General features: G+C 43.8%; 1 protein-coding gene across 3 annotated transcripts in view; it reads left to right on the top strand.

Moving 5' to 3' along the window:
• The window catches only part of ZNF608 (zinc finger protein 608), a 102252-nt gene extending 80013 nt beyond the window's left edge, over positions 1 to 22239 (top strand). For 2 of the 3 annotated variants that reach the window (XM_068535781.1, XM_068535782.1), the window contains 7 exons: positions 12110 to 12197; positions 12716 to 15170; positions 16858 to 17275; positions 17857 to 18029; positions 19389 to 19542; positions 21418 to 21499; positions 22065 to 22239. In XM_068535781.1, the coding sequence (XP_068391882.1) occupies positions 12110 to 12197; positions 12716 to 15170; positions 16858 to 17275; positions 17857 to 18029; positions 19389 to 19542; positions 21418 to 21499; positions 22065 to 22071 (3377 nt within the window). In that variant the 3' untranslated portion in view covers positions 22072 to 22239. Of the gene's footprint in view, positions 1 to 12109; positions 12198 to 12715; positions 15171 to 16857; positions 17276 to 17856; positions 18030 to 19388; positions 19543 to 21417; positions 21504 to 22064 lie in introns of those variants that run through there. The other variant, XM_068535783.1, reaches the window with a different exon arrangement.
• The last annotated feature ends 5053 nt before the right edge of the window (positions 22240 to 27292 follow it).

The raw sequence follows: 27292 nt of genomic DNA, 5'->3' as shown, positions 1-27292 counted from the left end.
CAAAAAAGAAGTCCAGGTCAACTTCAAATATTCCTGCTAACATCATTGTTGCATGTATTAATACCATTTAAGGCAAACTTTAATTGAAGAAGAGAATTCGAGTCATCATGGGATATTTATTTAGCATTTATCATGTGGAGCTAAATTTCAGAACCAGTAGGTCAGTTGGGGAAGGAAACACTGGCAGTTTGGAATTTATTAAAAAGCAAAAGCCAATCACCCCTAGGTTGTAATCATATGACTTTGGAAACTAATGAAGTGTCCTTGGGGAGTGTCGGTTTACAGGCTCTGGAATTGAGGTCGGTGGTACTGACAGCATGGAGAGAAACGTTAGGTAATATCAAGGGCTAGAAGAGATACAGGTATCAGAGAGGAATTAGGTTTCAGTTAGATGCCTTGAATCCTTCATCTTGGTTTGCAGAGAAATGTCACCCAAAGTTAGCCGAGATGGCTGCGTGTGACTGTGTATGCGGGAGTGTGTAGAGAGCACCTCTGGGTCCACGTAAACACATGTATTTATACACGCGGTATATAGAAGCAGACAGCCAAGCAGTGGCACCGAGCAAGGCTGGTCAATCAATAACCAGCTAAGTTTTGTTCTGCTCCAGCGAAACGATGACTTGCTCCAGTAAGTGCTAACAAAGGCCCTTTTCCCTGCGCCCTGCTCTGGGAGAGAGCACCGTTAGTCACGCTTCATTAGGCTTGTTTACAGAAAAGAGCTGGTCTCTAAGCACGTTATTGAAATACTTGTAACTCTGTGGGGCTGTTTTCTTCCCTGAAAGATAAGAACTTTGGAATGTGGGATGGGGGAGGGTGGGAAGGCAGCCTCTGACCATTGTCATGAAAACTGGTCTGCTCAGCTGGGGTCGGAAAGATGAGTTTGCATTTCAGCTCTATCTGCATCCCCCATCTCGTCTCGTTTCTGTCGTGGAGGTATTGGGGACCTTGAAATTTGCTTTTTGGTAATTTAGACAGATGTCGGGTGTTCGGTTCGCTGTTCCTGAAATCTTGATGTGAGGTTTCCTTACCCCAAGTTCAGAGAGGAGGCTTCAGGGATTTAGAACTGCATTTCTCAGTGGCTTTACTATTGAGTGCTGAAATGAGGAAACGTTTGCTTTAAGCAGTGGATGTGGTAGGAAGGGTGACTTTTTATTGGTTGAAACTGGTGGTAGGTATAGAAGTAATAAAAGTTCTTTTTTAAAACATTGAAGTATAGTTGATTTACAGTGTTGTGTTAATTTCTGCTATACAGCAAAGTGATTTGGTTTACATCTATATATACATTCTTTTTTTAAATATTCTTTTCCATTGTGATTTATCATAGGATATTGAATATAGTTCTCTGTGCTATACAGTAGGACCTTGTTGTTTATCAAATAATAAAAGTCCTTAGCATTGGAATTTGCAGCCCCTAAGATTCTCAGAGATCGATAGATACACCACATGTTCAATAAGCGGGGTCACCAGGAATACAGGATAATTAGTACAGATGCGCATATCTGAGGTTGCTTCCCCTGGAAGCAACGCAGGAGGCGTTGCTTGCTGCTGGCTGTATTTCCCAGTGGGGGATCCTTAGTACGTTGGCATCTCCCTCCATTCTTCAGTGGGTGGACCTCAGTTACAGGAAGAGTCCAGAGGTGAGGAAGCCAGAGTTCATTTGCTGAGTGCCTATTTTGTGTCAGTATCCCATTAATTGCTTTCCACAAATTACACCTTCTTTGATATTCATATTATTCCTACTCTGTAGATGGGGAAACTGAGGCTCTGAGAGGTGTAGTTCAGGATGAAGCAGCTACGAAGTGGGCTTTGAGCCTGGTGGGTCTATCTCCAGAGCCATCTCTCTAGGCGTTTAGGCTGTTCTGTTCCATCCCCAGTCACTCTGAGTCTTTCTCCTTCCCTTGTCCAGTCCTTGAAGTAAAATTGACTGCAGACTGAGCTTGATTAGACTTAATCCTTCAGTTTATTTTTTTTTTTCTATTACATTCTGAACCTGAGCCATAATTATGTGGCTTCACTTACCAGAGGGTGTGAATTACCTCCCATGCTGCCTGCTGGCCATGGCCACCTCCAGGTGAGAACAGGGAGGGTCCCCAGTGACAGAAACCTCACTTATCCCATTGCCTTGCATTGCGAGGCTGACTCCGGCTTCTCTGACATCCGCGTTCCTCATTTCCTTTTTAGATGTGCAAAGATGGTGAGTCTTAGGGGACACACAAAATACACCCCTTTGTGTGCCAGATACATCAGAGCCTTCCCGTTGACGTACACACACACACACACACACACACACACACACACACACACGATTGAGAGAGGCAGTTTCTTGTTTTTCAGCTGCTGTTGTAAATTGCTATTTTAAATTTCAGCAAGTGGAATAATAGCAGAGTGATCATTTCCAGTAAATGCTGTTGGCCTTTGTAAAGAATGGCTTGTTCAGAGGTTTTATGATTTACGGGGACACAGCTGGTGGCCAGCAGAGCTGTAGGAATGTGTGCTCTCCTGGGCCCAGTAGAGCTGCAGATGAAAAGGGCCCAGAGCTGGCACAAAAGCAAATAAGCGCTCTGGCTTTAAATAAAGCATCATAATTTATATGAAGCCTGGCTCTTCAGTCCCAGGGAGATACATGCATCAGTAGCAGCTTTTTGATATGAGCATAATTGTCAATTGGTTCCCACTGTCTCCTTGTATCTCAAGGACTGGGGATGGTAAGAAATTACTTTAAAATGCAGTCCTAAAATCTCTAGTTGTGTTGACGCAGATTCTGACAAGCAATTCACTAGTATTTAAATCTGAAACTGCTAATCACCCACCGAGACTGATCTACAAGAGGTCTGTGAGGAAGACAGGTGATGAGAGGTATTGGGAGAACTGATGCCTTCATAACCCTTTTCCGAGCCAACCCCCTTTCCCAAGTGTGTGAGGGTTTTCAGTCTTAGATTTTATTTCCTTTGCGTATTTCAGTTTCATTCATCTCAGTGATTACTTTGCCTCCCCTCTTGCTCCTTCCTCCCCTGGTCCTGCCACGGGGGAGCATTGGGCATGAAACAGACTGCAGCCTGCAGCAGGAAATAGGGACAGGGCAGGTATCTGTTAAATGACCTTTCAAATTCATGGCTTCCTGCGCCTTTCTTCCTCCTTTTAGCCCTAAGAATACTCTCTTTTAGGGGCAGTGGTGTAGAGGGGAAGGTTCTGCCTTCAGGATAGTTTATTTGTGGCCTGGTTTTGCTGTTCTATTTACCTGTTTTTCAAGTTGCAGAAACAGCATTGTGGAGATCCTGGATGCAGAAGTTGTTAGCTGAAAAGATCCTGTAATTAATATTAAGTGCAGGAAACGACTGGGCCTGATGATTTGAAAGGCCTGCATTCTTTCAGTTGCTTATCTTCAGTGGCCTGCGAAGCTGCAAGTGGGAGTGTATAGTGGCTGTTTCCCTCTCCTCCTGGGGCATGCTGGCTGTGTGCTGTCTGCCCAGGGCCCCTAGCTGTCTCCTAAAATAACCCTGTTAAAGGAACGATGTGTTAGGAGGTAATAAAATAACAACCATATCGTTATCATGGCTCATTGCAGGCCTACTTCAATAAATACTTATCAAATACCTTTCCCAAACTTTGGAATGCTTTTATTTAAAGGAAGAAAAAATGATCTCCCAACGAGCTAATAACTGAAGCTTGTGAGACTGGATTGGGGCAGGGGAGTCCATTCTGTTAACTGTTGGCATTGAACCCTCGTCTTCCCAGGGAGAAAGAGAAGGGGGCGGGGGGATGAGAAATCATTCTCCTACTCTAATGAGGAAGTTGTGCCTCCAAAAAGGAGAGGGCCCGAGAAACCTGCCAGCACTAGAAATCATTCATCTAAGTGCATCTGATTTCACATAAACTAATGCCTGCCTGCAAAGGAGCAGGAGAAAATTCAAGTTTAGAACTTTGCCCTGGAAACCAGAGTGGTGCTGTCGCTTATCAAGCCTCAAGGATACCTTACTGAGACTTTCAAAGACAAGAAATGAAACCTCTTTGTACAAATGTGTACGTGTGTACATATACTCCGCACAGGTACCTGTTCAGTTAATGCATTTAAATTGCTCCAAATGTCTGTCTCAGAGACTGTTTTTTCTGTTCTGTCTCTTCTCTCTCTCTCTCCCTCCTTCATCTTTTATCTTTTACCTGTTGTGTTCTGGCTGAGCCCTGATGGATCACAATCTGAAAAGCATCTTCTTGGGAGCACAGGGGTGGGGGGGGGGTGAGGGGGCTTTGGACGCAGCCTGGCTATACCCCCAAATGTCTATAATGACACCTGTGAACTATGAAACTTGCTAAAACATAAGTACTGATTATTTAAAAGAAGTAAAGCATCTCTTAGTGAATATTATTTGAGCTCCAGTGATCTGTTTTGATTTTTAAAAAATTATATCTTGGGCTATCAAAGTTTTCATGAAGGCTGAAACTTGTGTAATTCACTGCTCGGTCAGTGAAAATACTGTCACCATCCACATATGTGGTGCAGGCTCCCATGCAGATGTGTGGGACAGCATTTCTGTGTTCCTGGTGATGCCTTACAAAAAGAGCCTTATTCCTGCTCCCCCTTTTTACCCACAAGACTTCTTCACAGGCCATTGTATTTTCTAGAAGAGGGGAAGGATAACGTTTCTAGGGAAGTGAGAAAAGAAAAGCAGCGAGAGCTTCTTTGCGCTGACCAGTCAACTGGATATCGACCACCTGTCTTCACGGGAACGAAATAGATGGCAGTGAATAAGCGAGAGTCTAGTTTTCCAAGAAGCTCAATGATTTTCCCAAATCAATACAGCTCGTCAGGCCTCAGAACAAAGGCTGCGGGGGAGGTGACAGTGATGGAAGTGGCTCTCTGTTCTTTTGTGTATTAAACCATAAGACCCATGGGGAAACAAGGTTTCTTTAGCCAGGTTTCCCCACCCCCTTTTCTAGGGCTTATTCAATGTATTGGGGGTGGGGTGGGGTGGGGGAAATCCTTTAAGGTTTTTTGTTTCGTTTTGTTTTAAGATTTCCGTAGATTCTATCCGGATGATCGAATGTACTTTTGAAAGAGATAAGCACAGTCAAGTAAGAAAGAATATCATCTTTTAAAATGTAGATTAGAACAGCCTTTTGCCATTGCTTTTTGGTATTGGTTTAACACATTGATTTGAATTAAGGTCTTACATTTTTTCTTGTTATTTATGGACAGGCTTTAGACGAACCAGAAAGAAATGTCTCAGTGTTCAGATTAACCTCTGGCAAATAAAGAATCATAACTGTCCTCCCATAAGCGGACCTTGTTCCTAATGTCCTGAAAATAACACCGAACCCTACTAGGAATGCTGAACTGTCATTGGAGAGGTTATAATTAACGTAGACAGCGTGGTGCCAGCATTTTCCAGCCGCCGACAGAGAACATCTATCCAAACCAGCAATTTTTAGCCCTTCATTCCTTTAATCTTTAAGCTCACTGTGCTTTCATGAAGCAGGACATTAACACCAGAGCAGTGCGTCTCGGGTTTATGACTGGGGTGGCGGCACACTAGGGCGTAAAGCGTTCATTACACTTCCCCTTGTTAATACTGCCCTATCTCCCAACCCCATTGCCTACACTATTTGTTCAGATAAAGCCCACTGTTCAGGGTGACTAATCGCAGCACTGTGTTCCAGATGGTTTGATTACAGGATGTGGTTAAAGTGACTCTTTAAACATTCAGCCCAGCAGTAGAGCTCTTTTTAAAAAAAAAAAATACTGCATTTTCTGGTCATGTCGCAACACTTATTTTCCTGGTCCTGGTGCTCCAGACATCCTCGGCAGAGGTACTAGGAAGGTCCCTCTGTTCTTTGGCTGTCAGGTACTTCATTGGCAACCCAGTTGTGAATTTAAAATTCCCCCCAATGATTATAAACTCAACTTTGTCCTTTGAAGAAAGACCTACCTGAAGGTTTGAAGCTCTGAAGCCAGAAACACGAACAAGTGTACTAGACAAGACTCAGCTTTGTAAAAAGTACCAGTGTTGGGCACAACAGAATTTTAGAAGGAGGGAGTTCAGTACAGAGGAGTGGTGATAAATCCTACCTTGTACAATAGTCACATTGTATAAAAATAGAGAGTAATGTGATATCCTAAATACATGAACTTTATCCTGTGCTCAGGAAATAGCATATTGTGGCATTTCTATTGTCCCTAATGTTTCTACTAGAAAAAAAAAAAATGGAAAGAAGGAAAGAAATGTGTACACTTAAAAAAAAAAAAAAAGGATTGTGGCATAAATGGGTTCCATTTCGGTGTTATTGGAGTGAGGTTTCTGTTTAGTGCACACCCAGGCCATGCAGATGTGGCAGTGTGAATAAGAGGCCCGAGAAACGATGTCGGATTCCAAACTCGGCATTTGCAGTGCTTGGCAAAAGACTTCTGTCCCAGGGATGAGGCACTTTAAAAACCCTGAAAGAGTCTGTAAACTCTACTATAAACAGAGTTAGGCTGATCCGCTGGGAAATCAGGCATTTGCCCAGTTCTTGAGGAAACATCTTCACAAATCCCAGAAACAGTAATTCATAAACCATATTTATAACATCTTCAAAGCAAAATCTCTCCACGGAGAATTTCCTATCATCTTGAAGCTAGTGGGAGACGATGCTTATTGGAAAAGTACGGTAATCGTGAAAAGAAGACACTGGGTAGCACTCCCATCTCGATTTTCTTCAGTCGTCATCTAGTTGCCCCTGGGAGTCGGATGAACTCCCTCCGCGTGCTGGGCACCGTGCCCACAGGTACGGTAGGTGCAACAGTGCTCACGTCTTCAGGGAGTGGAGTCGGGTTGGAAGAGACAGGCCTCTTGTGTATATGAGTGGAGTAAGGTTTTAAAGGGACCGTGTAGTTTAAGACGGTCTCCGCAGTGTTCAAACAGTAAGAGTTTATTTGCTGCTCACCTAATGGAGTGAATTCGGTCTTCCTGTTGGATGGGGGTTCTCCTGGTCAGAGGGTCCCAGCTGAAGGAGGCTGTGCCATCTTCTGTGGCCTTCCGGGTTGCTGTAGTCTGCATGCCAGCGAGCCAGGAAGGTGGAGAGATCTGAGGCACATGCACAGGAGATTGTTCTGGGCCAGGCCTGGCAGTGGCACTTATCAGTTCACTTGCCTTTCATAGAACTGAGGGACAGGAGTGCGTCTAACTGGTAGGGCGGAGGCTGAGAAAGTGTCTAGCTGTGGATCAGAGGGAAACCGTGGATTCTGGGGCACATCCACTGGGGAGAGGACTCGGATGGAGCGTAGTGGGGACTCAGGAGGGAGTGGCCGCTTTCTGGTGGTATGCATGGTCTGTGTGTCTGGAGAGGATTCATAGAAGAGAGAACGTTAGACTTGGTCTCTGCTTGGTCCTAATTCATTAGGAACCTGAACTTTCCTTGGGGATTTGGTCAAGTCCATCTTTAAAGGTTTTTTTCCCAGGGCAATTAAAAGTGTGATATCAAGAATGGTTGAAGAAACTTGTTTATGCTGGAGGGGAAAAAAGAGGGCAACTGGAGGCAAAGGGAATATCGACACGGTCATTGTCCTTGCGTGGGTGAAAGGCTGTCAAGTGGACTGTCTGTAGGGTCTCAGAAGGCACAGCCAGGACCTAGGTGTTCAAAGACAGATTGTAGTTGAGAACCAGGAACAACTTTTTAACCAGATGACTGGAAAATATCAGGACGGTCCTGGGTCCTGGTGAGACACCGCCCCCCCCCCCGCCCCCGCCCCCACCTCCACCCCGTCAGCGATGAAGCAGGAGGGAAAAGGGACACGCAAATATGAGGACCTTGCGCTACCCACTGGCCTCTGTCTCATAGCTATTATATCCTTGTCTCCATCATGGTCCTCTCTCCCTTCAGTAGCTTGTGACCTACAGGTTTCTACTCTTATTATCAACTTTCCCTTCTATATCACTAGCTCAGATTCCCAAAGCACGTCCTTGTTTAGTTACCTCTGCTTCAGTTGCCCATCACTGGAACAGTCAGAGGAGGCCAGGGTTAGGATAAGTGGTCTAGGAGCCTAGTCACCTGAGACTACCCTCTGAGCAGGGACTGTGGGCAGGGCGGTTACTATGAAAGTCACATCCTGGGTCTAGTTTAATCAGATGGATTAAGGGGCCTACTCTCTAGTATGGGTAATATGCAAACCGTACTTCCACTTCTGGAATACAGGGTATCCCTATGTCCGGCTACAAGTTTGCAGACCCTTAAAAGTATAGAGTTTGTATGGAGTTACAGGCAAAAAACATGGTTGATTCTGTAGCACCAAATAGGTTCCTAGGGTTGTATACCCTGTAGATGCACAATAAATGCTTAATGGGCCTGACCATCTCTCTGGGAACACTTAACTGCAAAGTATTGACAAGAGGAGATAATAGAACACTATGAATGTGGAATCCTTATGGGATCTCAGGGCTCTTTTGGCTTTTATAGAGGTAAGGAAAGGGCTCAGGTTATAGAACACAGAGCACCTTCTTACTAAGTGTCCTGTAGGTAATATGCTTTGTGGCGGCAGCAGCTTAGATTGTGTACCAGTATCTAAGACATACCCTTAATACAAAGAAGAAAACCCTGTGTGGGAAGCACACCCAAACCATCCGTTGCTCTCTTCAGCTTTATTTTTACTTTATTGGTAATAATCTTAAGATATTTTTCAAATATAAAGTGTTACAGGGCAGGCATTATTAACATTCTGAGAAAGACGATGCCCAGTCTGTGGGTGGGAAGGGAAGATAATAAATCTGGTGGGATACCTGAGAAGATAAAGATGAAAAGGACTTGTACAGAGTGTCCCCAGCACCTTGCAAATTGGCCACATGTTTGAAGGAATAAATGTGTAGTAAGAGAAACATTAACTCTTTTTGGAATAAATGTACATTTGTTTTTAGTTTATATATGATAAGTGAGAAAAATAACCATGCCCAGGTTTATAAAATTCGAATTTGGACTTCTGAAGGACTCATGTTCATGTTGGGCATTTACGCCTTTAAAAAGTATAGTCTGCTTTATATGGCCATGGGTTACAAAGTGTTCAAGATGCTGTGACTTCAAAATGATAAGCCTTTTATATCTTTTAGAACTAAACATTACCTTTGTACTTGGCCCCTCACAATAGGATGTTGTCTAAACATAGACTTCCTGACAAAGAAACAGTACACTTTGTAGTTTATATGAGAAGCATTCCTTAAGCCTTCATTCCAATACAGAGCAGATTTGGCTGCGTAAACATGTGCGTGCGTGTATTTGCACGTGAATTCTAGGCAGACATAAATATTACGTGACATTGTGAAGTGGATTGTGCATATAAAGAAAAATAGACCAAGCACACGTATTTAGTTAAGAAACTGTTCAAGATCTTCCAGGGAGTAGAGCATTTATTTTGAACATTTTTTAAGATAGAGGGATTCTAGGAAAATTAGGCTGACTTACTGAGGCCCTTTGAAGTTGAAAATACTTTTTTTTTTTTTTTTAAGAATGATAATGATTATAATACCGTCACTTGTACTTAGATAAGAGTGTGGCTTCAAGAAATAAGTGTCAGGCGATGCGAATAGTTTTGCAGCGTGGAAGTTGCAACTTGTGTTTCTCCCATGCGACAGCTTCACCCGATAACCCCACCTAACCAACGATTAACTGTGTGTTGGGGTCCCGTCCTTCTCTCCGGCCCCCACGTTTCCCTTTGTCCTCTTCCGAGACCAGGAATTTGATGCTGAGGGTTGTGAGCGGGCTGGCGTGATGTGGGTGCGTGGAGCTGCGCAGCGTGGGTCATGCTGGGAAAGCCAGCACGGTCACGCGGACAGTAGCCTTTCAACACACGGATCAGCCCGCGTTGATTTACGGAGCTGGGCAGCCCTCTTGTCCCCAAGAGAGCCCCGGCTCAGGGAGCGCGCCCTCGCCTCGTGGCCAGCCCGCCACCGCGGCCGCCTCTTCCCCTGGCGATGCTCCTTTATCCCGGGCTGCTGCCTCGCTGGTCCGGACGGCCGCCCTCGGCTCAGCCAATCAGACGCCGGCGTTCCCAGCAGGCGTCGGCCAATCCGAGGCCATCATTTGCTGGCAACGCGAAACCCTTTGGGGAAAAGCAATAACAAAAGCCTTTCACTGCAGACAAATGTTAAGTGTCTGTGCAGACTTTTCCTGTTTTTAATTTTATTACTGTAAGAATGGAGGGTTTGTTGTTTCTTTCATGTTTCCTTTCAAGCAATTTTAATTATACATTTGTGCTACATCAGGGACTCTGGGACGCAGTGTTTCAGCCTATTGGGTCTAAAGCTAAAATGCAGTACCCTTCTGGCAGTACAGATAGATTCCTGCACTGTAAATATAGCTGACATGCTAAAGAATTTTAAGCAGCTGCAAAGGTCTTTGACACCACACACAGTGACCCAGAGAGCAGATGATGAGAAAACCAGCTCGTCTTCCCCTTCGCCTTGTCTCCCACCCCCTCCCTTTTCCTGAAGGGATGTGCTCATAAAGAATCCTTTCCTCCAATTGTTCCGTCTTGTGCACATTTTGACCAAATGCCTAATTACCATCGATTCTCATCTCAATAAGAATTTTTATACTCAATGGCTTTAATTTTTTTTTTTTTTCCCCTGAAGGAGTTAGAATGGAGTCAACTGTGATTTGAGGAAATGCTTGCTTTGCTTCGTGCTAACTCCCCCCCAAACCCCCCCCCTCCCGCCCCCCATTGATATAGTGAGTAAGTTCAGCTGTCACCTAAGTAATAGTAACACAGACCATATGGGAAACAATTCTTAAATCTCTTTTTGGGCCTTTTGAAAGAAATCCTTTCTTCCCCACTATTTGAGTCACAACGATGCAAATATTTTACCTGCTGTTAAAGACATTCCCAAGGAAATAAGTCTTACCTTGTGAGGTGTCCCTTACCACAAAGGAGTTCAGTACAGATTTGCTGCAGAATTCAAAACGGCAGTGAGCAAGTGAGTAAACCATCTAGAAATAGACTTTGAGTATTGCCCCTTGGTGTTTCCAAGAAAGAAGAGGGAGTGGTGCTTTATAGAAACTAAGACACACTTAAATACTTCATTTCTTTACCCTAATATTTTATGTGTGTCTCAAAATCTAGGTCCTTTTACTGTATGCTTTAAAGGAGTGAGTTAAAAAAAATATGGCACTTGTCCTCTAGAGAAATAAAGAGGATGTTATATTTTGTTTCCGTGTGACATTTGGTATACTAAGTGCACTTAAGTTTAGTAATTCACAGACGCAGTGCTAAATTAAATTGTCTGTCTGCAAAGCAGTTGGGAAAAGCAGAATGGCTTGCAGGAAACGAGCGTGTTGGTTTTGAGGTTGTTGTTGTTTTTTTTTTTTTTCTAATCCTCTGTGGCAAATGCTTACTAAAGTTGATTCTAAAGATAACCCCAAGAGCAAACCTATTGTGCACATTTATTTTCTTAAGAGGGCTATTTTAGGAGTCCTTAACATGAAACAAGACCAAACAGTGAAACAGATACCATACCAAGGCTGATTCTTGTCTCACAAAGCCAGAGAGGGGAGGATTAGGAAAGAGAAATCATAGCTGATTGTCTGCTATCTGAACTCCAAGCTCCCACTTTCCACCCCCCTCTAGACCTATTTTTGTGCACGCGCATCATTTTTTTCCTAAATAAAAATCACCGTTATTTTATACTGTTGAATTGGAAGCAAAACTGATCCCTTTCAGTCACCTTCTGGTTTGAGCACTGGTAACTGGGGCTTAGTTTTTGTTGGCTGCTTGCCAAACGAAAGCAATTATGTGTAATAATAGAAAAATTAAGAGGTGAGTGTTGCCGTTTTACAGCAGGACACGGCAAAAACCATTTCCTTCTGTCAGCAGTATCTTGATTACACTCTCACACGTAGCCCTTACCCTTTTGTACCACGCGCAGTATGCTCGTGAACACACACACACACACACACACACACACACACACACGATTTCCTGTGGGTTTTTGCTTGAGGTCACTGAAACCAGAAAGAGGAAGAATGCAAACCACAGCTTTTGAAAGCAAATGAGAATAGAGCTTTGCTGGTAAAAAGAAGAGTAATAATAAATGAACTGGAAATAGGGTAATTTGTGCTAACCTTGGTCCGTCTTCGTTCCCCACTCCTGCAGGTGTCCTAGTGGTCAATGTCACGTGGAGGAACAAAACGTACGTAGGGACCTTATTGGACTGCACCAAGCACGACTGGGCCCCTCCCAGGTAGGCATGGAGCCTTCGACTTCAGGCTCTGTTTTTCTCTCCTCCTTCCTCTCCTTCCCCTCTCCTTCCCCCATCCTCTCTTTGCAAGGAGACTACAGAGAGAGATTAATAATGCATAAAAGTCAGTTTGTAATTGAAACCAGGCAAAAGAGCAATAGGCAATTCAGGATTGAATACGGTAAAATGCAGATGCTGGGTTGCTTTTTTGTAGGGAGATCGCTACTTCCTGCCCCTTCTCTTTCTCCTTTGTTTTCTTTTTCTTACTACGGGAATTTGAACTGGATTGGAAACTTAGCTACCCGAGCTGGTTTTCTGAGGAAGAACGTTAAGCCATCGGTAGCCTGTTCTTTTGCAGGTGTTGAAATTGTCAGTGGAAGAATCGGGTGACTTTTCTTTATCTGGGCCCAGCCCTCAAGCTGCTGGGGTGTTGCCTGCTCTTTAGCTGCATTGCGCGCCTTGTGATTTCACTTGGCTCCTTTGGGGATGCTCGTTTTGACATCTGTTACTTGCTTCCCTAGGTTCTGCGAGTCACCGACCAGCGACCTGGAGATGAGAGGGGGCCGGGGCCGGGGGAAAAGAGCGAGGTCTACCGCAGCCGCCCCGGGCTCGGAGGCCAGCTTCACAGAGTCCAGAGGGCTGCAGAACAAGAACAGAGGGGGGGCCAATGGGAAAGGGAGGCGGGGCAGCCTCAATGCCAGCGGGCGAAGGACACCCCCGAATTGTGCCGCCGAGGACATCAAAGCCAGCCCCTCCTCCACCAACAAAAGGAAAAACAAGCCTCCGATGGAGCTAGACCTGAACTCCAGCTCCGAGGACAATAAGCCCGGGAAGCGTGTCCGCACAAATTCGAGAAGCACTCCCACCACCCCTCAGGGGAAACCAGAGACGACTTTTTTGGACCAGGGCTGCTCTTCTCCAGTGTTGATTGATTGTCCGCACCCAAACTGCAACAAAAAGTACAAGCACATCAACGGCCTCAGGTACCACCAGGCTCATGCCCACTTAGACCCAGAGAACAAGCTGGAGTTCGAACCGGACAGCGAGGGCAAGATCTCGGACTGCGAGGAGGCCTTGAGCAACGTGGCGCTGGAATGCGGCGAGCCAAGCACAAGTGTATCGACTTACGAGCAGGTGAAGGCGCCAGTGTCCCCTGGCTCGGGGAACCCCCCCGGAACCCCCAAGGGGAAGAGAGAGCTGATGAGCAATGGCCCGGGCTCTGTTATCGGATCGAAGCCTGGGAAGAATTCTGGCAAAAAGAAGGGCCTCAACAGCGACCTCAACAACCTTCCCGTCATCTCCAACATGACGGCCACCGTAGACAGCTGCTCGGCAGCAGACGGCAGTTTGGCTGCCGAGATGCCCAAACTGGAAGCAGAAGGCTTAATCGACAAGAAAACTTTGGGAGAGAAAGAAAAGGGCAAAAAAGCCAACAGTTGCAAAATGGACAAAAATCTCTCTAAGCTTAAAAGTGCCCGGCCCATTGCCCCCGCTCCGGCCCCAACGCCGCCACAGCTAATCGCTATTCCCACTGCAGCCTTTACGGGCACCACCACGGGGACCATACCCGGACTGCCCTCCCTCACGACCACGGCGGTCCAGGCCACACCAAAGAGTCCTCCGTTAAAGCCCATTCAGCCAAAGCCCACGATCATGGGGGAGCCCGTCACCGTGAACCCAGCTCTCATGTCGCTCAAAGACAAAAAGAAAAAGGAGAAGCGGAAGCTGAAGGACAAAGAAGGGAAAGAGACGGGGAGCCCGAAAACGGACGCGAAGCTGGGCAAACTAGAGGACGCCAAGGGGGCTGGCAGAGATGTATCCGGGCATTTTTTAAAGGACCATCTCAACAAGAATGAAGGGCTGGCGAACGGACTGTCCGAGTCGCAAGAGAGTCGGATGGCCAGTATCAAAGCCGAGGCCGATAAGGTTTACACTTTCACCGACAACGCTCCCAGCCCTTCCATCGGGAGCGCCTCGAGGATGGAGTGCAGCGCTTTGGTGAACGGGCAGGCGCCCGTGGCCCCGCTGCACGTGCTGACCCAGAACGGGGCCGAGAGTTCCGCGGCCAAGACGAGCAGCCCTGCCTACTCGGACATCTCTGATGCTGCCGATGACGGCGGTTCTGACAGCAGGTCGGAGGGCGTGAGGTCAAAGGCCAGTTCCCCGTCAGATATCCTTTCTAGTAAGGACGGTGTCGTAAAAGGGCATTCTTCAACGACAGCACAATCATCTCAGATGAAAGAGTCCCACTCTCCCTATTACCATGGCTACGATCCTTATTATTCTCCAAGTTACATGCACCCTGGGCAGGTCGGTGCCCCTTTAGCTGGGAACGGCGGGAGCACGCAGGGAATGAAGATCAAGAAGGAGTCTGAGGAAGATGCGGAGAAGAAAGACAAGGCAGAGCAGCTCGAGGCCAAGAAAGTGGACCATAATTCTGCATCCTTACAGCCTCAGCACCAATCGGTGATCACGCAGAGACACCCGGCCCTGGCTCAGTCACTGTATTATGGCCAGTACGCCTACGGGCTCTATATGGACCAGAAGTCTCTGATGGCCACCAGCCCTGCCTATAGACAACAGTACGAGAAGTACTATGAGGACCAGAGGCTGGCAGAGCAGAAAATGGCCCAGACTGGGAGAGGAGACTGTGAAAGGAAAAATGAGCTCCCCTTGAAAGAGCTGGGCAAAGAGGACAGTAAACAGAAAAACATGCCATCGGCCACAATCTCAAAAGCTCCCTCTACTCCGGAGCCTAACAAAAACCATTCTAAACTAGGGCCGTCAGTGCCTAATAAATCTGAGGAGACAGGTAAATCACAGCTTCTCTCCAATCACCAGCAGCAGCTTCAGGCCGACAGCTTCAAAGCTAAGCAGATGGAAAACCACCAGCTTATTAAGGAGGCTGTAGAAATGAAATCTGTCATGGACTCTATGAAGCAGACAGGTGTAGACCCAACCTCGAGATTTAAACAAGTAAGATTGTGGAGTGTGGTCCCCACAGGGAGAGAGCAGTCTGAGACTTGTACATGGCTGGGCTTGATCTGGTTAAAGAGATCTTCACAGGAAATCCACCCAAGGGTTCCTTAGGCTGGATTCCTCTTCTCCTGAAAAATATGTTAAATGATTCTCTCGGGAGTTCTTGTGTACCTCTGAAATGTACATTGCTCACTGTTTCCTTGTCACGTTGTGTCGTAAAAAGAACCTTGGCCATGTGCTTTGCAGACTCATGTTCCCTGCCATTAACTAACTGACTCTGATGAGGTCCCTTCATTTCTTTCTGAGTCCAGAGTGAGGGAATTCTACCCCATAGCGGCTGAGTTCTCTTCTAACTCTGAGATTCCGAGTCTGAGCACTCAAACAGTTTGTTCTTTTACATTTTCAAATTCATTTTGGCATCTTCTGGGCAGATTAAGACGGGGACCTTAAATTCACATTTCCCACTCATCTTTTTAATGAAACTCGGGGTGTCTTGAGGTGCCTGGAGTTCCGTTTTACGCTCTACATTAAGGGCCTCAAAACAGAGCTCAGTGCTTCTCGCTTGTGAGGAGAGCAAGGAGTCTGGGCGGATGGGCCTCAGGCAGTCATCCCAGAGCCCCCCGTGGTCAGCCAGTCTGAGGTTAAATGTGCCAACACCTGAAAATCGGTCACCATGAAACCACACGTGTGCCAGTACTTTCTGTCACAATTCAGACGTCCTGACTCAACTGCAATCCCACGAGAATTAATTCTGGTATTTCCCAGCATCCCAGCCCCCACTGAGAGGGAGGGGGGCTTAGAGGTCCCTGGTGAATAAGAGCAACAGAATCCTTTCCTCATGCTCATTTCTGTCCCAGAGTTGGGCCTTAACCCTAGATACCCAGTGGGTTTATATCATGAATGGGATGGGCGTGGGGGTGGTCACAAAGGCCATTTGAGGACCCTCAGTTTCCCCATTTCTGGAGGCTCGAATCAAGCTGTGACTTCACAGGGCTGCATTAGAACTATACAATTTGGGAGATTTATGGATGCCTTTGTTTCCTGGTAGAAAAGCCATAATGTGTCCTGTTAATTTTTAATTTTGTTTTGATTAAGATGTTAGCACATAATGAGACATGATCCGGTTATATTAAGCCTCAGCTGCAGTAGGTGAAGAAAATGTATTAGGAAACCAAGAGTTTTCCCCTCTAAATGATGTAAATTGATATAATAATTACTTAAACTGTAGTAAAACTTAAACAGTAAGTAAAACATTGTTATCAGCTTGAGTTTTCTTAATTCTTCTTACCTGTGTGAGGTGTTAAAAGGAAAGTGAGGGTAAGATTAAACATGTCTGAGGATGTTACTTAATGTTAAGAAGTGACATTAACAGCCCAGCTCTGAATTCCAGCGGAGCTAAGTTTTGAAGCTCAGCTCCACAAACTGAGCAGCAGTGTGACCCTGATATTACTTGAGCTTGAAAAACTTAGCTTTTGTCTTCTGTAAAAGGGATTATTAATAATGCCTACCTCAGACATTATTCCTCTGTAAGAGGAGGCGGTAAAGCTCATTGCATAGTGTGAGCGTATAAATAAATGTGAACTTAGAAGTAATAGTAATCGTGCTGTCATGGTGATGAATGAGTTTTTCTTGCAAATTGAAATTTTGAAACAAGTCTTTTTTTTTTTTTTTTTTTCAAAACCAGGATCCAGATTCAAGGACATGGCATCATTATGTATACCAACCCAAATACCTAGACCCGCAAAAGTCAGAAGAACTTGATAGAGAAAAGAAATTAAAAGAGGATAGTCCCAGGAAAACCCCCACCAAAGAGGGTGGTGTGCCCAGCCTTCCTGTATCGTTAACGAGCATCAAAGAGGAGCCCAAAGAGGCCAAGCGTCCTGATTCTCAATCCTTGGATGAGAGCAAGCTGAAAAACGATGATCGCAAGACTCCCGTGAGCTGGAAGGACTCTCGGGGAGCCAGAGTGGCCGTCTCCTCCCCCAAGAGTCAGCATCAGTCCTACATACAGTACTTGCATGCTTACCCTTACCCGCAGATGTATGACCCCAGCCACCCTGCATACCGGGCTGTTTCTCCCGTCCTAATGCACAGTTACCCTGGTACGTGTCACGGGTTCTCACTGTATTGGAGGGAAGAGGCTGTGTTCAAATACTAGCTATTTTAAAACTCAGGATAAATTAGATGCTTCAAGAGTGACCTTTGTTTGGCTTGTATTTAATGCTACTTAAAGAAGTCCCAAAGATGAAACGGATTTAATGGAAGAGTTTTCTTTTTTTAGACGAAATGTCAAGAGTCCTTAGCTCTAGTTTCCATAGGCTCTGATGGTCTGCTGCAGCCATTAGACTGACAGATACTTTATGGCCTAGGAAAATATTCTGAGCACTTACTGTCATAATCATAACAGTTACTATTCCTTGGAGTTAAACGGACACATAAACATATGAAATGGCTGGAAGCTCAGTTCTTTTTAGAAACCTCTGATCATCGGGATGAATTAACTGGGAAAAGAGAATCGGAGAACCTAGATACAGTTTAACGATGACGTAGCCCATTCTTAATGCAATATTCCCTACTTTAAGATCTCCGACTCTTGTCCCAAATTCGTGTCATCCAAATGTTTTTTTTTTTTTTTTTAAGATGTCGTCTGTAACTTGATGTGGCATTTGTTGTGTATCTGCAGGGGCCTATCTCTCGCCAGGATTTCATTACCCTGTTTACGGGAAGATGTCAGGGAGAGAAGAGGCAGAGAAAGTCAATACCAGCCCTAGCATCACCACGAAAACAACCACTGAATCGAAAGCACTGGATTTGCTCCACCAGCACGCCAGCCAGTACCGCAGCAAGTCTCCCGCTGTATGCCTCCTTTTGTCATCACTTACAAGTACTATGTTTCAGGGGGAGAAAAGCAGACAAGCTAGAGAACAGTCTTGAAATATAAATGGTTTTGGAACCCAGCTGTGATTTCAGGGTGCTGTTTTAGTCTAATATGGAAAGAATGGCATGTTCAAAAATAAGATGCTTTCATACATGGGGGAAAAGATTGTTAAAGCGTGTAAGGTAGCTTTTCTGTTGGCAAATCTATACCTTGCTTACCCAGGAGGATGCTTGTTAGCCGGACATTTAAATTCGTAGGAACCAACTTTGGGCGCGAAATATTTGTGTTGCACTCGTGTGCCAGAGCGAGTCACTTGGCTAAGGAGTGATGGCTGTCTCTGTTCTGCTTTGACCTTGACTCCTCCACACGCCCCTGTAACTCCGCGGAAGTGATTCAGACGTGTGTCTTTCACGAAAGACGGCTCCACTCCCACGCACCCACCTCCCCCAGAAAAGTGCAATTGCTAGCCCTAAAGACTGTTGGGAAGAGAGAAAATACAAAGGATGTGGTAGTTCTTGCCTAGAAAAGAGAAGTTCGGAATAAATTAAAATATGGGCACCGTAATATGCGTCTGAGTGTGTCTACCTGAGACTCTGTAAAGAAACCGGGAAAGATGATAAATGACTCTTTTCCTAAGAGTACTCCTTCTAGTGTGAAGATTTTTTTCAAGTAAGAAAAAGGACTTTAGCGAAAGGGTGGTTAAGTTCTAGTGGGTAAAAATGTCTCGGAAACCCACGATCCTTAACCAAAGTATGATTTGGGAGAACTGGAGCTTCTCTTGAGTGTTCAAAGATTGAGAGATTTTGGAATACTTCCGGAGGCGTAGGGCAGTGATTTGCTTTGCTTGATATTAACATATAATATTAGGTTGTATGTTCTCAACGGAGGCAAATATAAAGATAGGCTTGAAATTGTGAGATATATTCCCCTCACAAATTGTAATTAATATAGAAGAGTAATCAGAAAACTTGACCTTAAAGAAATCTCTACAACGCCTTCTTCTCCTGATCCCTATGTGCAAGTTGTTTCTAGGAAGAAATTGGGTCGATTCTAAACCTGCAATTATGAGTGAGATTAGAGAGGTCCTCTTATTTCAGTCATTTGAGGAAAACATTGATGCTGCTTTGGCGCACAGCAGTACTTTAGTGTTGGCTCAATTCCAGTTGAAACTAATGCATGTCTTTTGAAATGATCTTCCATTAATAAAGAATTTTAAGTGTCTGTGTATTTACTTTTTAATCGTTAGCACCTATTGCCAAAGGGAGCAAGGTGGTTTCCTACGCTCCTAATTGTTGTTCAGAGGATAAAGGGGGGAATCTCTCTCTTTTCTGTTGCAGCCTGTGGAAAAGGCTTCAGCTGAGCGGGAGCGGGAAGCGGAGAGGGAGAGGGACCGCCACTCCCCCTTTGGCCAGCGGCACCTGCATACACACCACCACACCCATGTGGGCATGGGGTACCCACTCATCCCTGGGCAATACGACCCTTTCCAAGGTCAGAAGCTCTGTCTTACTTGTGCCTCTGTTCATCCTGCTTTGGAAAACAGTTGCCAAAACTGCCTTTCTTGTCTTCAAATGAAAAGGTTGAGCTTTGAGTTAATTAACTCTGTGGAGGGTTTTTAACACTTCTTTCCTGGTATTTCCTTTGGACGCAACTAAGGCTATTCCCACATCTCTGTGTTCTGTTGAGAAGTGAAATGGCTACCACTTAATAATTGTCACTTGTTGATGTTATCGGTGGTGGCCAGTGTCTGGGGCACTGAATATAACAATCAGAAGATCAGATAGCTGCTGCGGGGAAATTGTGGAAGACAGGGAGGGTTGGTGGGAGGCTTTGGTGAAATGACTTGCCCTGATCTCTGCAGGCCTTGAAATTGCTCTTTTTCCCATGGAAGTAATGGGAGTCATGTAATCAAGCTCACCATTTTTTATAACCTAATCCAGGGACTCTTCCAGCCCTTCACTCCTGGGACTCTTTCAGTAAAGAGGAGAAACATTTTTAAAGAGTCACAGCAACTGACGTGAGGAACCTTCAGTTTGTGATGTTTTAGTTGAGCATTTGTCCTAGCTCTGTCACCTCATGGCAGGGGTGGGGGAGTGGCACCGTCTTTGCCAGCAGATCACTTGCTAGCATCTTGCTGTCTCAGCTTTGGCTGCCATAACAAAATACCACAGTTTTTATGGCTTTAAACAACAGAAATGTATTTCTGTTCATAGTTCTGGAGGCTTATAGTCTTAGATCAGGATGCCAGCATGGTTGGTTTCTGATGAGAGCTCTCCTCCCGGCTTGTGGATGGACGCCGTCTTGCTGTGTGCTCCTGTGACCTCTTTGTGCATGGGGGGAGCTGGGGGGTGGCGGGGGAAGAGAGTTACTCTCTCGTATCTCTCCTTATAGGGACACTAATCCTGTTGGTTCAGGGCCCTACCTATAGGACCTCATTTAACCTTAATTACCTCCTTATAGGTCCTATCTCCAAACACAGTCACATTTGGGGGTTAAGGCTTCCACATAGGAATTTTTGGAAAGACACAATTCGGTCTGTAGTGCTTGCCAAGTCGCCTCTTACTCTGCTGTCTGAAAACAATAATAACAAACAATAATATGTTTGAAGATACTTCCAAAAGTAGGAAGCGCTATCCACACGTGAAGGGGTCATTTTAATTTATTCAACTCATGTTACTTGGTGTCAAATAGTGGTGTTAAAAGAGACCGTAGAGGACATAGAAGGAGAGAGTCATCTTCCTGAAGTTTACATTTGTTTCCTCTATTTTCTTCCAGGATGGTTTTCTAAAGAATTTTAAAGAATTTCCTATTCGGCAACTTCTTGCCATTTGGAGCTATTACATTCTCTTACTGCTCCCTTTCTCTTGCAGGGTAAAAGTTAAGACTATTTCTAAGTTCAATTCAGTGATCCCATGTACCTTATGGGATACACTGGTGTTCAATCACTGTGGAAAACGTTAAAGTGATAAAAGTTGTTATGAAAGTATTGTATTCTAAGCAAATAGCGTGTCGCTTCTATAATTCACTGTGACTTTTGATTCCTGTTGTTACCTGGTACCTGTCATTTCTCCTGAGCTTCCTATTCAGGAATGCGTGCAAACCATTTAGCACCATGCAGAGCCAGAGAGATGGAATGCTGTATTCGCTTTGAATAGCTATTAAGAAAACCGCAGAGTATTCAGTGAAGGGATGGGTACTGGTTAGACCGAGCAGTTTGTAGTCTGTCCTTGATGCATGAAACATTTCATGTGTGTGTGTAGAAAGGACAGATGGCTACTCACGGGGTCTGCAGCCTTTCACCATTGGGCCTGCATCTACTTTTACGTTTCTGAAAGTCATAGAAACCCTGCATTTTTTCCCCATTAGGCTTGACCTCTGCTGCCCTCGTTGCCTCTCAGCAGGTGGCTGCCCAGGCATCTGCATCAGGAATGTTTCCTGCACAAAGAAGGTAAATAGCCTCTATGTTTTGAATCAGTTTTCTAGATAAGAGACATCTTAATGGTGGGAGGAAGCGAGTGTAGGCTTTTTAGACCAAACACCTAGCTCCTAAGGGTTTGATATTGGAGTGAATGTGCTTATTTTACCACTATGCTTCACGTGCAACTTCTGTTCCATTCTTATAGCTGTAATGTACGTTAGTTATTAACTGACCTGTGTCTTAAACGGTTGAAACTTTCTTAGGTTGTCTTCACTGCTTTGTTAAAATAATTCACCATGACTCCCTTTGTTTTATTATGTTTAAAAATGAAGTTGCAAATGGAGGAATGTATTTCCATAGTGCTAAAGGTAATGTTTGTTCTTTGATATTTTCAATTACCCCTCAAGTTGTTTTAAAAAGGAAAATAATTTATTTTTCACGTTGTCTGTCATTACCCTTGTGTTCATTCACTTTCTATGGAATTGAGTTCCATGAATTGAATAGAATTAAAGTGTCTGTTGGTCTTACAGTTTTCATATTTTCAGTGTCAAATGTGGATGGAACCCCTCTGCTAAGGTTTTCTTTTCTCTTGCAGAGAATAACAAGATTGGAAATGTACGTTGTCATGTGACTGGATCACATGGGGAAGCGCTTTATACAGACATCAGTTCCATGGTGTTAATTTGAAATGCCTTAATGGCAGGCAAAAACCAGTCATTTCATTTTTGTAAATTACAGATTTTATCAGAGAGTAACAAATGTTGCTGTAATTAAACTTCTGTTTTATATATATATATATATACGTATACATATATGTATATACACACACACACGCATATATATATATATATATATATATATATATATATATATATATATATATATATATATTCTTTACTTTTTGTATCAGTAACCAGGCTCGCACACACAGGGTCTGCTGCCGGGTCGCAAACTGCTCAGTAAAGGAGATAAAAGATGTGCTTGTCAAATTGAGAAGGGTTAGCCACGGAAGGCTGCTTACTTTCTTTTCCTTTTGCTTTTCAATTGTAAATAAATAATGTTATGTATCAGTGTGCCTGAACCTTGCATATCCTTCATATATTTCCCGTAAGCCCCTCAGAAAGGCTAACTGTGATGACGACACTTGGGTACAATTTCGATGTCTGTTTGGTGGCTCCTGTGAAGATGCATCAGTGTAAAATGTTCCTGTAGTCACTGTTTGTACTTGTGTATTGTGGAAAAAATACTTTTGGAAGGCATGGGGTTGCCAGTACCACAAAAACTGTGTTGTATATAATGTAAAGATTAAAACGGGGAAATAATGAGCATCTGTGAATAATGAGGTGTCATTTTTGATAATCTTGAATGGCAAATAACCCAATAGCCTGCATACCAGAGACATCTGTGATTGTTCTATTACTTGAATAGTCCTGCAGTCCTTTTTTTTTTTTTTAATGTTTACAATTATCCAGTTTTAGAAGAGAGAGACTTTAACGCCATTGCCTGGTTACTTGTTTTATGCTGTAATCTAGTTTATTTTATGTAAAATGTATATTGAATGCTTTCCTTTTTTATACCTGCCTTAAATAATTTGGCAATCAGAATTAAAAAGGTTTTTTTTTTTTTTAATATATGTAATGGCTTCTTGTCTGTCTCATGTTATTTCTAGCTGGCTGATAGTATTTCTAATTTTCAAAGAAAGGTTCCTTAATATTATGAATGTCCATTGCGTAAGATACAGTACAGAAATACTGACTTTTCATATATGACACCCAGGTTTAACAACCAAATAAGTGGATTTCATCCAGCGGATATATGTATCTTTATTGGGTATTTACTCAAATACAGAGTATAATATCACTACAAATTGATAGATACAGGTTTCTGTGGTATGGAATGATATTCCAAAGATGTCAGGCTTGTGACGTGTGGACAGTAGGTAAAATGTGTGAAAACTTGACTTGTCATTAAATTGTTTTACTAGCATGTGTTATGCCGAACGTACAGAATTAACTGCTTTCTCACTTTTTTTCCTTTTCCTCGCTTCCCTTTTTCCCTCCCTTTCTCCCTCCTTCACAGCAAGTACTTTCTGAGCACCTACTTTATCCCAGGCACTGTACATGTGCTGGGATATAGCCATGAACAAAGCAGACAAAAATTCCTGTCCTCATAGAGTTTGCATTTTCTAGTAGGTGGGGTAAGCATAATAAAATATGTAAGTACTCTGTGGAGTATGTTAGATGGTTGATAAATGCCCTGGGGAGAAAAATAAAGTCTGGGAGTGGGCGTGAGGGATGTGTGGGTGTTTGTAACTATTGGGTTGGCCAAAAGGTTCATTCGGTTTTTTCCCGTCAGATGGCTCTAGTAAGTAGCGCTTAGTTGTCTTTAACTGTTCATTCGAAACAGTTTTGTTAGATTGTATTGTGACAGCTGTCATATTAGCGTGCATTAAAAAAAAAAAAATCAAAACGGGTGAATTTTTGTGTAGCCATTTTAATATTGAAGATGGAAGAAGAACAACATTTTCGGCATTATGCTTTATTATTTCAAAAAAGGTAAAAAAACGCAACTGAATCACAAAAAAAGATTTGTTCGGTGTGTGGAGAAGGTGCTGTGACTGATCGAACGTGTTAAAAGTGGTTTGCAAAGTTTCATGCTGGAGACGTCTCTTTGGACAATGCTCCACGGTCAGGTAGACCAGTTGAAGTTGATGGCGATCAAATCGAGACATTAATTGAGAACAACCAACATTATACCACCCAGGAGATAGCCAACATACTCAAAACGTCCAAATCAAACACTGAATATCATTTGCACCAGCTTGGTTATGTTCATCGCTTTGATGTTTGGGTTCCACATTAAGTTAAGCGAGAAAAAAACCTTCTTGACTGTATTTCCGCACGCGATTCTCTACTTAAACATAACGAAAACGTTCCGTTCTTAAAACAAATCGTGAGGCGATGAAAAGCGGATGCTGTACAATAATGTGGAACAGAAGAGATCGTGCGGCAAGCGAAATGAACCACCACCAACCACACCAAAGGCCGGTCTTCATCCAAAGAAGGTGATGTTGTGCATGTGGTGGGATTGGAAGGGACTCCTCTATCATGAGCTCCTTCCAGAAAACCAAACCATTAATTCCAACAAGCACTGCCCCCACTTAGACCAACAGAAAGCAGCACTCGATGAAAAGTGTCCAGAATTAGTCAACAGAAAATGCACAATCTTCTGTCAGGATAACGGAAGGCTGCATGTTTCTTCGATGACCAGGCAAAAACTGTTACAGCTTGGCTTGGAAGTTCTGATTTATCCCCCGTATTCACCAGACATTGCACCTTTGGATTTCCATTTATTTCGGTCTTTACAAAATTCTCTTAACGGGAAAAATTTCAATTCCCTGGAAGACTGTAAAAGGCACCTGGAACAGTTCTTTGCTCAAAAAGGTAAAAAGTTTTGGGAAGATGGAATTATGAAGTTGGCTGAAAAATGGCAGAAGGTAGTGGAACAAAACGGTGAATATGTTGTTCAATAAAGTTCTTGGTGAAAATTTATTTATTTTTACTTAAAAGCCGAAGGAACTTTTTGGCCAACCCAATACAGATAGAGTGATCAGGGAAGGCCTCACTCAAGGAGATGAGGAAGCAGTCATGCACATATCCGGGGGGGGGGTGGGGTGGGGTGGGGGGAAAGCACTGCAGTGAGATGCAAAAGCAGAGCCAAAGCCCTAGAGTGGGGGTGTGTGTGTGTCATGTGTTTGGACTGCTTGATGCTTTATCCCAGCTGTAAGTTTAAATGATTTTACTATAATTGCTAATAAGAGTTCTACCCCCTTGGTTTCCTAAGACGGTTCTTTAAGTTGACAGAATTTGTCTTGGTATAATTTGGTTAGTTCTCCTACTTGGGGGCCTTTGCTTCACAAATGAATAGATATTTGCAATCAAAAATACTTCCTCTACTTTTGGAAGCCACCTGAAAGCGGCTTTTCTTATGAATTTCGTCAAACATCGTTTATGGTGTTAGCTACACGTCAGAGTATTTCACCTATTTTTCATCAGTTTTTAAAGTTATCACATTTTTTCAGTTCTTAGACCATGTCTTGATGTGTCCTTGAAGACCTGATGTAATTTGTCTTACACCAGTTAAACAAGTGTGTTTCCTCTGTTCAGAATACTGTTTAAAGTATGACATTTGGTTGCCTACGTGCTGCTCCAGTTCTAGAACTGACTGAACAATTCAGCATCGAAACACAGGACCAGAACTAAGGTCAACTTACATCTTCACCAGCCATGTTATCATGTTCCTGGTGGTGGCTGGGGGATACTGTGGATTCCTGGTGATTTTCCTGCCTTTAGTAATAAGTATTTTTAAAAATCATAGGGAAGCCAATCTCGCCTGAGCTGCACAATGATTAGATATATGCTTATTACGCACCAGGCTTTTAATTACTTCTAGTTAGGTGCCTAAATAGGTAGAGTATAAATATGGGCATCAGACCATGCTTAACTCCGCTACTGTAGTAGACAGGAGTGCTGATAGATACAAAGAGATATATGACCGAAAGCAGAATGCAATTTGAATAGGCTCTCCCTCCAGGTTCTTGCTGGAACATTATTCATGACTGGTTTCCATTAATCACTGAATGAAGTTTTGTTTCTTCCCCTTACTGTTACAGTGTTGTCTCTGCTGATGACAACATGAATTGCCGAAGGCCAGAGCTTGTTTATATTATGTGTGCCATTTCTCTGGCTGAGTACATAGTCAGTACTGAATGGTAAATTAAAGATTCCCAGAAGACAAGCCTACTTGGCTCCATTATATTACTATGATGAATCTGCCATTAATACGGTTCTAATTGTTTTACTTTTATAGACATAAAATCAGTCCCCTTAGTGACTAATAATAGGGTTTATTGATTTTACTAAACATTATTCATTCCAGGCCTGCTCATATCAGCTTGTCCTGAACATATGCAAAAAGGCTGCAGTGCTGACACAGTGCAAATTAACTTCATGGAGAAATGAGACTGAAGAGTTGTTTACAGCTGTGGTCCCAGCGAATACAGAATATTAAAAACAAGGTAATAGGCTCCGTATAGAACCGTTTGTTCCCAGATTAGGATCTCAGATGGCTTTTTCATGGAAACTTGCCATTGATGTTCAGCCCAGGTCATTAGCACTTACAGAATGAAAAGGCTGGCCTTATATATTCACCCTGGCTGTGACCCTGATTTAGTGTGGTTTCAGCCCAAGGGTCTGAGAGTAACCAGAATGAATAGCTCTGATTGATAGAGGATAAAACAGCAGTTTAAATGATAATTACTGGTCATTTCATTCCCTCCCTGACTCTGAAAAAGAGACAAGACAGGCAAAGCCATTTATTACTGTTTTTTGTCACTAACCACAGTCGTCCATCCCCTGCTTCCTGCAAAAGCTTGAGTCATAAATGTTGTTTGCTTTCCGTTAACTTTAGGAGAGAAAACAGAGTGAAACCCACTATTAGCAGTTCCTCCGTCGTGGTTTCTTTTTTATTTTTTCTTAACAAAATCACTCTCTAAAGCAGGGGTTCCCAGCCTTGGCACTGTGGACATTTTGGACAGGAAAAGTCTGTGTTGGGCGATGGGGGTAGGGGGCTGTCCTGTTTATCGTATAGGATGTTGAGCTGTCTCTACCCACCAGTTGTCCCGCAGTTTCTAACCACACCCCACCCACCCCCCCAAGCCCAAGTTGTGACGATCCAACTGGTCATATGAAATTCAGATCTCCTGCCTAGCCCCTGACCCACAGATAGACTGGTGCATTTTCTTGTTTTTTGTTGCTTTAGAAG

The sequence above is a fragment of the Eschrichtius robustus genome, chromosome 2 (genome assembly GCF_028021215.1).
Source record: "Eschrichtius robustus isolate mEscRob2 chromosome 2, mEscRob2.pri, whole genome shotgun sequence".
NCBI classification, from domain to species: domain Eukaryota; kingdom Metazoa; phylum Chordata; class Mammalia; order Artiodactyla; family Eschrichtiidae; genus Eschrichtius; species Eschrichtius robustus.
This window is presented reverse-complemented; position numbering and strand designations above follow the sequence as displayed.